The sequence below is a fragment of the Opisthorchis viverrini genome, assembly GCF_000715545.1.
Source record: "Opisthorchis viverrini unplaced genomic scaffold opera_v5_194, whole genome shotgun sequence".
NCBI lineage: Eukaryota > Metazoa > Platyhelminthes > Trematoda > Opisthorchiida > Opisthorchiidae > Opisthorchis > Opisthorchis viverrini.
In genome coordinates this window covers 239100-250668 of record NW_008751850.1, presented here as the reverse complement: position 1 = coordinate 250668, position 11569 = coordinate 239100, and the positions used below count along the sequence as shown (strand labels likewise).

General features: G+C 44.4%; 2 protein-coding genes across 2 annotated transcripts in view; one reads left to right on the top strand and one right to left on the bottom strand.

Moving 5' to 3' along the window:
* Positions 1-2745, bottom strand: part of T265_07931 (hypothetical protein) — a gene marked incomplete at both ends in the record, with an annotated part of 9959 nt that extends 7214 nt beyond the window's left edge. Inside the window, 2 exons of the mRNA XM_009173596.1 lie at positions 298-500; positions 2406-2745. Coding sequence (XP_009171860.1) covers positions 298-500; positions 2406-2745 — 543 coding nt within the window. The remainder of the gene's footprint in view (positions 1-297; positions 501-2405) is intronic.
* The window catches only part of T265_14435 (hypothetical protein), a gene marked incomplete at both ends in the record, with an annotated part of 10655 nt that extends 7301 nt beyond the window's left edge, over positions 1-3354 (top strand). Inside the window, 1 exon segment of the mRNA XM_009173618.1 lies at positions 3301-3354. Coding sequence (XP_009171882.1) covers positions 3301-3354 — 54 coding nt within the window.
* Between the last annotated feature and the right edge of the window lie 8215 nt (positions 3355-11569).

Below are 11569 nucleotides of genomic sequence, written 5' to 3'. Positions count from 1 at the left end.
ATTCCCTTCTGTGAGTCTTTTTTCTCCGGCATTAGGCACTGGAGCGGGTCACCAGCAGATAACACAGATTGACGAATCAGCAGATATAACAGTTTTGCAGGTACACTTGGAAACCGTTTGGATTGCACACATGTTAAACAAATTTAGGTCGACTGAATCACGATATACAATCGTATCCTCCCTGCGTTTCGGTGTCGGATCGATATTACTGAAATTAGCCTATAGTATACAGGTTAGTTGATTTGCATTCTGTCCACGGAACAGTAATCCAGACAGCAACACAAACAAAAAACTCACCACTTGGAAGACTTGTAGCTGACCTGCATTATTGTGTCTTGGAAGTGTGTTTTCAGAAACAACCGGACGTCCGTTTTGTAACCAACGAATGCGGACCTGAGGCCTTCCACGGGCCACACAGCGTAGCTTGATTGGTGACGAGGGCCGACTGGACAGGTCATACGTTTTCAGAATTTTCGGCCTTTCGGTAATTTTCACTGGACCTGAGGTTCATGAACAGTTAGCGGAGGTCGGTAAATTTGACTGTACTACTTGGGGCGTTCAACAAAGACTTAACATTTGGGACAAATCAACCTCCCTTCGGGAGGAAGGAAATTTTTAATCATAGCTAAAAAACTAGGTGGGGGTGTGTTACCGTCTGTCTAAATGATAAACAACATTACAACAAAATGGTCTGGCAATTCACTCCTTCTTCGTTTTTGCTTGTTTGAATTCTGGATTCATTGTGGCACTACCCAATCAGAGGCTCTCAAAATCTGTGAGTAGTTAAGGCTCTCCGAAAATTTGGAGTTGGTTACATCTTAACCACTGTAGCATACCGACCGTTTTAGAAAAAAACATCTTCAGTTTGTTAATCCAGCAGGGAGACATCCAACTGCATAAGACTGCCGCAGTGACGATGGGTTAGTTTCAGTTCTGTAGGAGAACCACGTGATCTTGGGGTTGATAGTTCACTCTCAACAAAACGGTAGGGTAATTTTTCTGCTCTCCAACACCTCTTCTCTGCTGTTGCCAAATTCAACCACCTCTAGTAGTTAGATGGCGAACTGTCGAGGGTAACACACTAGAATTCTTTCTTAGACTCAGGTTTGAAGTGTGAAACAGACAAAGTATGTGAAAAGTTCAATCTACGAATTGTAAGGGCATTGCCAAACGAAACACCTGAATTAACGGAGTGTTTACTTGTGTTTACTTGATTTACTTGTAGCCAATCAAATGACAACATAGTGCACAACAAAAGCGTTATGAATGCCTGGGCTATCCTTTTCATCGAACCAGATGGTAGTTGTGTACCAAATGGAGGTGATACACGAGAATCTCACTACAATGTTCATTTTTCAACTTAAATTTTTTGAAATACAGGTTTCAGGAGAGTCACATATCTACTTGTTTTAAACAAATTCTGTAAAAAAAGTGGTTCATACATTCGCCATCATCTAGAGACGTGTTACAGCGCGAATATTTACTCAACTGGAAAAAAAACCCATCGACGTCCCGCTAGCCCAGTCGGTATAAAAAAATCCAAAGTTCTTTGATCCCGAACTTGATATGAAGACCGCACTGGAAGGGGAACGTGGAACCAGCAGCATAGGTAGCTGCTCATTGTTTTACCAGACGAGGAGGCTGGGAGATTTTAGTTAAAAATCTGTTGACAGAATGACACCACCGGGTGGTTGTTTTGTTCGTGAGCCTTGTTCTGGTTTTTCACCTTTTTATGCCGGACAAAATGTGTGTCCATTGCAGGATTATATTGCAAAATAGTCGGATGGTATTCCATCTACTGGTGTAACGATGGATAATACTGACGAACGATGCAAGTAGTATATGGTTAGTGGCCAAACTCCACCCCGCATCTGATGGAATGTGAAATGTATTGTAGAAATTACGAAACCGCTTTGTGGCGTTCGTTTAGTTTTGTGTAAAAGACAATGAATAGCTAGGAAAGTTCAAGAGGACGCGTGAGGATGTTTACTTTTTAAAGACTGTTTGCAAATGAGATAGATACTTCCCCATCCAGTGGTTTTTAGCTGGTTAGTTCGTTTTAGTTGATAAATGACTTCGAGGTGAAGGGTCTTCCTACATTCGTTTGAGTGCCATGATCAAGATACGGATAGAGATCCCGTGGCGACAGCCTTTTGAGGATGGCTGGTTGGTTCGTGTTTGTTGATAAATGTCTTCGAGGCGAAGGGAATTTCTTCTTCCACTAGGAATCAATTTTTGGGAAATATACTTGGTTTTTTAACAAGTTGTGTGTTATGGAGGCCTTTAGTTGTTCACAAATTTTGGACAGCTGTCCGCTGCCTATTGCTATTCATGCTTGTTACGCGATGTGCACTATTTGGTGAAGACCACAGTGGTGTTCAGCCAGCTCCAGAAAGCCGATGTACGTAAAATGTGTCCAAAATGGCATACGTGCAAATTACCCAAGATAACAATGTCGACGAAGGGACTTAGTGATTCTCCCAGTCCATTGGATGCCAAACAGGTATACACTCCTTCGTGCTGTAGTTGAGCAGATCTGATAACCAGACGTTTCCGATTTTTCCCCACTGAAATGCGCTCATCACCGTCAACCACTTCGCGAGCCTCCGACAGATTCTGGCATATCCGAGGACGCCACATCCAACGGAGATCAGGAGCGGGTATCCCAGGATCTACAGTGGGAACGGAGAGCACAGCAGGTCCAAAAATACAGATACCATATTGCCTTGGCCTTACAAATTTCATCTATTCAGTTAAGGACTGTTCCGCTTTGGATATTAATAAGCGATATTTCAAGGTTTTTATCCTTTGGGCTGCCATCGTTTTCAGTACGTGTTCAAGGCTAAAATGAAGCTGGAAATGATGGCTATCCGTGGATGTTCACTTTGAAGTTGTTTCACCAGATTGACCAGTTCTGGACCCATCTGTGGCTTGCCTGTGAAGAATCAAAACCAGTTTGTGGTGATCCTGGTGACGTACTCTTAAGGCTGATCCGGAATTCTGTTTGACTGACAGAGTGTTTACCAATCTATAGCTAACGGAACGAATCTTCCCGATAACGTGTAACACAGTATTACTGACCAAATTCCGTGTGAGTTGACTTAGGGCGTGAGTGAAGAACTAATGCGAACGCTTACTGCAGAAAGTCTGCAATACTGTGCGCAAAGCAAATTGCTGTGGCATCCGTGAATTAATGGCAGATCAGGTGGAAACATCAAATGGGACTGACTAGTGTGCAAACACCTTGAAGGCACGTCTTATGAAGTGTGAATTATGACACAATCTCCTGCTAAAAAACAGATGAACAAGCCAAGCAGCCTAGATGGTTTCTCAAGTGTGTGTCACGCTACCTGACTCGGGAGTCCTGACTGGCGGGTGAATCGATCGTCACAACCAGGACAGTGATTGGACCGTCGTTCGATGAGTCGGCCACACCAATCACTTCGCTCAAGTATGAACACGTTCGCCTGTTCAGACGTGATAATTCAGATGCGTCCAACGTGCGTTGGTGGAGTAGGGGTTGGACGCTCGTCTCGCATATCAGATGTCCGGGGTTCAAGTCCCGGCACGACCATTGGATATGCACTGCTGATGAGCTCTGATAGGAGCGAACCTCGAGACCAGTGCTTCCCCCATTCGGTGTGGACTCAACCAGTGCGTCCTCCGCTTGGTGTGGACTCATCGGAATAATCACGCCAGAACAGGAACACGACTTTCCAAACGAGAGTCGTGTGACTATGAACGAAATACTTATCCCGCAAAACTCAGTGATTTTGATCACTGAGGGTTTCTGTTTTGATGACCCAGCTTCGAAGTTTTGTATTGTTATCGCCGAAACGCTTCTTGAAATGCCGTTTGTTCTGGTATTCCGATGACAAAAACGTTAAACGTGCGGTCTCTTATTGTAGGCCATAAAGTATTTCGTGGAGAAGGGTTTGGAAACCGAAGGTCGATTCAGTTCTTCTTTTTGGCACTCCAGACAGGCGGAATCTCGAGGTGTCTGTCTATCTGACTCTATGGTTGAGCGTTCAGAAAAAATCGTTCAGCTGTAGCACCCTTTCGGTTCCTAACCGCCATACCACCCGAAGGTTGCACGAGGGCTGGGATACTGTCAGGTTTTCCAAGCCTAGACGGGTCGGGTTCGAACCACGAACCTTCTGGTCAGTAAATTCGCGCTCTAACCACTTGGACATCTCGCCCCCTAAGGTTGAGCTCTGTAAAGGAATCCAGTAACAAGGAATTCCGCTGACATCCATTCGAATCTCCTAATAAAAGCTATGTGGCAAATGTGTGAGTGCATTCTGCGAGTGACTTGGAATTTGCATTAAAGTAGAAGATAAAGTCGACTAAATCCTGAAGACTGCACCTATTTGGTGGGCTCTAAAATGGTCGGAACTGGTCAAAGTCTGTCGAACTTCATTGGGCATAGTGTTTCTTGGGGGCAAGATGGTCCAAGTGGTTAGAGCGCGAATTCACTGACCAGAGGTCCGCGGCTCGAACCCGACCTCTGCCTCTCGACTTGGGCAACCTGGCAGTATCCCAGCCCTCGTACTTCCTTCGGGTGGCATGGCAGCTAGGCACAGAAAGGGCGTTACAGCTGAACGACAGTGTTTCTTAATGCCAATATAGTGCGACATCTCGAATATCGTAAAAAAATAAAACCTGATGCAATTTTTTTCAACGCATTCACCTGGAGTTCATTTTTGCCTCCCATTAAAGGCAAATCATGAGACAAGTTACAAGGGCAGTCTGCTGAAATATGATTGGTTATTCAACGGTTTTCTAGAATTTGGAATATATCCTCTTCAAAAGTATCATGGTACCACTGTTAAGGCATGCGGATAAACTGCTTTTTAAGATGAACAGTTCCAAGCTTACATTTCTGGTTCAACTGGCAGTCTAGCTCTATTTGAGCTCCGAGATAAACAAGTCGAGCGTTTGAACCACTAATTGTTGGCATGCCAGGTGGATCTAAAATAAGAAAAAATGCGAATGATATACGTAGAGCCGTACAGTCCCGGAAAACTCATAGGAACAGTTTGCACTATTGTTTACCTCAACTTACAGTACACCTGGACAACAGTGCTTCTCTGGGCACAGCGCTTGCTTACGAAACCGGAACTTGTTTTGATCTGATTACGGGCAATACAACGATACACACCAGCGTCCTCGTGTTGAACCGTATTGAATTGTAGTACGGAGCTAAACCAGTAGTTTGCGGATGATGATCGAATCACCTCTGATTCGTTCAAACATTGTGTTTCATCAACTGGTGAGAAGAGCCGGGATGCTGACAACAATGTTGTATCTGAGATGGTTTTATCGCGAACCCAGAAAACCCGATCGGCTGGGGGATGTGACTTCACTTCACACTGCACCCGAAGGGACTGTCCGAGGCGAGCATAAACCACTTTATTCGTGTGTACTTCTGGAGCAGCTAGAAAAACGAACGCAATGACAAACGGGGGTGAAAATGTATAGAACAAAAAGGGTTGATAAAAACGTTGATCAGTCAAATGGATGGTAGGCTAAATTGATTGTCAAAAGTGTTGAAAAGCGCAACGTGTAAATCCATCAATTGAGTGCATCCTCAAATTGTAATCGAGCTTCTCTCATTGCTTACAAGAGAGGGACGTTTATTGATGACACCTGATGCAACGTTGCAGCACTTACCAGTCGGAGTTTTCCTAACTTTTCTCTCAGATATTAATGTGAATTGTACAGACTCAAATATACCTCAAGCAATGGATCATCTAAACGGACTGAACAAAATTTTTATCGAACAGAGACCAACCGAAAAAATCTCTTATGGGAAAAACAGAGAAAGGATATTAGGTCGATATTTCTCTATCCGACTTAATTCGGTGAGTCTATTGCCGTCTATTGGTTACGCCTGCACTGAGCCTGCCAGACTAAGCGATGGGGAAAAGACAGAGAACTTGGGACACGGCCGTATTGCCAGGACAAAACATACAGAGCGTGTGCGTTAGTATATGGGATGACTAAATGGCCAAATATGGTCGTTCACTTGTTGTTCGGTCGAGAACACTTTCAGGCCCACTAAGCTGGTCGTGTGTTGCTAAGCCGTGTTTGGCGAGAGCCGCCAACTCACCTACTTTCCGGACGTGTCGTACCGATGGTGACCTTGAGGATGCGTCACTCTGCACATGTGCTTTTTTCTTGTCTGGGCGTGTTCTAACACTTCCGTATATCACAATTACCCGAACCGGAGGTTTACTTAGAGCACCAAAGGACCAACAGCCATCGACGTTTTCTGTAGAGACAGGCTCATTTAATAATATTAACTCTCCCACGCAATTGCCACAATATCTTCATTCATGAGACTCATTAGTCAGTTTAAGTAAGTGACTATTTTTGGTTTCAAACGGCAGAAACACGCACCAATATTGTAGGCACTTGCTTAAAAATTTTCCGCAAGCACCTCAAAGAAAAGAAACTTCCGAGAAGCTTCCCTTGGCAATTTTCTTATTGAATAGTTGGTGTAATTGGTTAACTTCCTTGAAAATGATCTGCATCGCTGACCTTATCCTCACTAATCGGGCAAGACCTGTATTTACACTTGGGTCAGTGGCTGTCAGGAACTTTTCGTTCATTCGATCAAAAGCGTCTAAGTAGCAGTTGGCCAACTTGAGGTCAGACATAGTGTACGGATACCAACACGGAATACAAAACGAAGAATTTTTTTATACCTTCCGTTATGCATGCCTTAACATCTTCACCCACGGTGTTAGCTCGACCGAATTTCCGAATCGGAGGTAGAAAATGCTCGATGTTATGGAGCTAACCGGATATCCATTTTATGTCGGCGTGATAATTTCCCGAGAGAGGCAAAGCAAAAGTTTGCCAAACAACACATTTCGGAAATCAAAAGAAATTTTCCTTCTTGTCTGCTTAAAGGTGCCCCGTGTGAGGTGAAATTTCGACATTTCGGTAAAGTTGCTTGCAGTTACAGGGACTGACATTATGACCACAAAACCTTTGTTATTGTTCGTGATGTACTACTCATAAGGTTGCTGAAAATCCGTCGACAGCCCATGACCGATTTCGTAGCGAATATGCTCATCGGGTAGGTGCAATCCCCAGGTGTCCGTTCTACTTGAAACCAAATTGGACGAAATTAGCGAATATGGACTCATCAGCAAACTAATTTGATTCTTTCGAGAGATTCGCTTGGAACCCAGCTGAATCTCTCGTTTATGATGTTCTCAGGCAACTGAATGTGCTGCACCAGGCCGCCTCATGTTTCNGGGCATTCCGGATGTTAGTGAGCGGCACCCGATGCGGTGTATCGTATGATTGTTTTAAGGCAGACGTTCTAAGTTGCTCAGGTCTAGACAGAGTGGTCCGAATCTTCAGTCACAGATCTCGATTCGAATGTTTGAAAGAAAAGCGACAGTTCGTGATGCACTACTCATAAGGTTGCTGAAAATTCGTCGACGGTCCACGACCGGTTTCGCCCTTCTTGGGGCTCAACAGGTAGGTCTGGAAACATCACAAACAAGAGATTTAGGTGGGTTCCAGGTGAGTCCCTCGCAAAACCAAATGAGTAGTACATGTATCGCGATATCTCGAACATCGTGGCGACCGAAACATGAGGCGGCCTGGTGCAGCACATTCAGCTGCCTGAGAACATCACAAACGAGAGATTCAGCTGGGTTCCGAGTGAGTCTGTCGAAAAACCAAATTAGTTTGCAAATGAGTGTATATTCGAAACTTCGTTACTGCTGTTTGAGGGTTAAGATTTCCCACTGGAATTTCATGAATTACGGGTATAAAAATGGTGCGATTATGCAACGTCTGCCACGTAACCGGTCCATTTTCAAACGACTGCATTTGTTCAAATCCAACTGGAAACGACCACTGTACGGTTTGCAAAAGGTTGACTTCTTTTCATGTACATGTAAAGTACTTTGGAACACAAAAGTTGGTTGGGATTTGATGGACCCCGTGAAAAATGTAAAGAATTATGACTTGGAAAGACGGCAGTGACTGCCTTGAACGTATGTCCCACACTTACAGTACAAAATATAGCTCGAACAGACAGCACGCCCGTTCATCTCATTGGATTCTTACGGCTGCAGAACAGGTTGAACCTTCGTTGCTCTTTTAGTTTTCCTCAAAGTGGGGTTTCAATGAGAGTTCCGTTCCCTCTATAACCGCAAGATTTTTCAGACCTCTAAAATCTAGCGGCTATAATGAATTTGACTGCACTACATTGCTCGAAAATATACTTGGACCGGATGAATGTTTTATTTGTGGAACATTTCGAGGTTAGGAAAAGAAGATCAATGCCTACATTTCAGAGCACTCTGTGTGCGAATGAGTCGATCACGGGAGAAAAATAGTTAGAATTTCTTAAAAAAAAGTAAAATAGACGTCAACTGACATCTATCACTCTAAGAAACCATGTCTACTGCCTGAAGCGAATTTCAACTAGTGACTTTACTGCATAGTGATTGTAAATCAGACTTGAAGCGATTGGAAAACTTCTGAATGAGTTGATTCCGGTAATTTATTCAAGCAAAGCTTTTGCCTATTGACGGGGCTCTGGGATTTTTTCCCACCCACGCGCCTGACCCACCGCAAGCCTCCAACTACTGTATTCACCGTAGTTTGAAAGACAACTGATGGAGCCACGTTTTTACCGATGGATATTTCCTTACTCTGGGCCTATAAATGTGGAAACTTTTTTTAGAACTTCCGTTTTACTGTCTTCACATCAATCCATTGTCGTAGAGAGTTAAGAGAGATGCACACTGGTTCTTCTCGCACAAGCGGTTCACCAAGGCTGTCCAAAAATATCCCACCATAAAGAAGAAGGATACTAACTGATTTTGGCCAATTGTGTTGCATCTAGTTTGTTCACCGTCACCCTACGGTCTCGACGGTGATCCTAGCCAGGAAGAGAATGAGGTCGCACCTGCCTTCCTGAAAAACATCATGAACCGTAATGTTTGTAAGCCATCATTCAGTATTCAGCTTGAATTAAGGCCATCTCAACATCGCATCTGTTACGGAGACTAGAGGACATTAGATTCCTTCGCCCTATTCTCTGATGCTGCTAACCAGACACGGCGCAGTTATGCTTGTATCTGGCAATCAGAGTTAAGCGTACGCTTGACCATAACTGTTGTGTTACACGGCATTTTGTCAGTAAAACCTCGGTAGTTGTTGATCTCAACGGCCTTGGCTAAAGCTGCTTCTTACGTCTAATTCTGTGTTTCCAAATCAACACCTGTGTTCCACTTTCACACAAAATTTCTATCGAGGATGCACTAGGTCCGATTTCTTTCTTAATACCCCGATAGTCCCGGAAAAGTGTTTTCCAAAAAGTCTGTGAACCTGTGGAATTCGGTCAACTGCGCAATGTCATTTTTACGCGGTTCTCCCCGCTACCGTTTTGGCCTGCACCCAAAAGCACCACTCGATTGCTCCGCATTTCCTGTGAAACTAGCGAAGTGTGGTTGTAAATTAAAAATTGGTTTACATGAGTTTTCACTCAGGTAAATCAGGATTTAAGTAGTTATAATGAAGACTGACATATTTTGCCTCATCCTACGCAGCATTGGGTCGACTTTCTTTTTTTCTGGGGGGGGGGAGTTTTGCTTTTTTTACACTTCGTTCTTGTGGGCTAACGTATACAGTCAATCAAGGGCCACAGTTTTTTTTCCAACAAATAGATAAATTGGTACAAACGAAGCTCAGTGATGGAAGTTAAACTAAACTAATTTCCCTTCGATTGTTCTTACGGGGACCACTGATGCTAGTTGTTCTAAGAACAATCAAACAGTAAGCCGAGTGTCTGTTCTAGTCTACCTCAAAAGCATTGAAACAGAAGATCACCACAGATTGCTAAAGATCTAATCTCCCTGAGCTAAATCAACCATTTTACGTGGCTTTCGTGTCATCGCCGGAAATTCGACAATTATTATGACACCGCGAGGCGCACAGTTGTATTTTTATACACTTCACGAAAAGCAGTTAAACTTACTATTAACACAATGGCAAACATGGTGAAGGAATCGGTCCTCAACTAGAAAACCAAGGGGGAAATAATATTGTTCTCTGCTTTTCAACGGAATCTTCATCTGCCGACGTGAGAATGTTTAAAGTCTTGTGAAACGAGACAGCTTGTTGAGAGTGTAACGCAGATAGGTCTGCCCGAATACGTCGAAGTAAGTTTATTTTGAATTGTAGCCTCGATTTAATGACTGGCCAGAAGGCGAACAGTGTGAACAGGTGAACATTCGGACCAAACAACTCCGTGATATATTCTCATTGGGTTCAGTTGAAGTCCTGATTGCAGGGAGACTATCAGATAGTCTGCTAAACGTTCGCAAGCTGCTCATGATGTGCAGCAATACATAATTCTTCTGGAAGAACGCACGCTTATGAACCGTTAGTCAGTCTTCGTCGCATGACACTGTGAAGCACTTCAAGTGGTTAGTTTATTATACCAAGTGAAATACATATGACACCCTGCTTGTCTGCCTGTAGCGGACAAAATATCTCCAAATTCCGACGCCCCGTCTGTATAAAGGTCTTCCATAAACCAAAGGTATGCAGCACCACAGTGGTAAAAACGCCAAAGGTGACAACCATAACCTGCATGTGCATAAATGCCTTATTTTGGCAAGCATGTGCATAACCGTCACGAAGAGATTGGACCTTACCGTGGGGTGACGGTTTGCGCACCTCAGCGATCCATTGAGCTATACTGGAGAGTGTCCCGCGACACTCACAGAGTCTCTCATACCAAGTTGGTCAATGGTTAGAGGTCTGACGAACACAGTCTCCTGGCCCTCCAGGTTGGAGGTTGGAACATGTGGCGACTTGTTCCGTAGAAATGGTAATGCATTTGCATTTCCTGCCAAACACCGCTGCCTTGCGGTTAGGCTTTTGAGCCAAAGGCTTTGGTTGAGGACCCTAATCGTCCTCCTGTCTAGGTGTGGGCGCCCTGGCAGTATCCCAGCCCACGTACAACCATGAATTGCACATACACAAATAAACTCATGCCACCTCGGCCGTCGCGTGGTGCCATCAGCCGGGTCGCCTTACTTGCTGCATACAGCAGGGCGGGTAAGCGAAAACAGGCTACTGCTTCTCCTTCACGTACCTTGACACCTCATTCGGTACATATAGCAGAAAACAGGCTCTTCTCCTTCACGTATCTTGACACCTCATTCGGTACATATAGCAGGGCGGGTTAGGAAAACAGGCTGCTGCTGACGCCTTCCTTCTTTCTCCTTCACATACTTTTTCTTCCCCCTCTCCCCACCCCATTAATAACTCTCTCCTTGTAGGCCCAGCACTTAAGACTGATAACTACGTTCGTCATGCACCGGTTTTGCGTGCAGCATCTGCTCGTCACATGGTGCCGACATCTTCAGGAACCTCCAGATCAGTCCTCAAGCCTCGACACCCACTCAATCTGGCCGCGTTCAATGTTCGCACTCTGAAGCAAGCAGGACAACAACCTGCTCTTGGACTCACACTGGACTCGCTTGGCATTGATGTGTGCCGTGTCTCAGAAACGAGAATTCAAGAT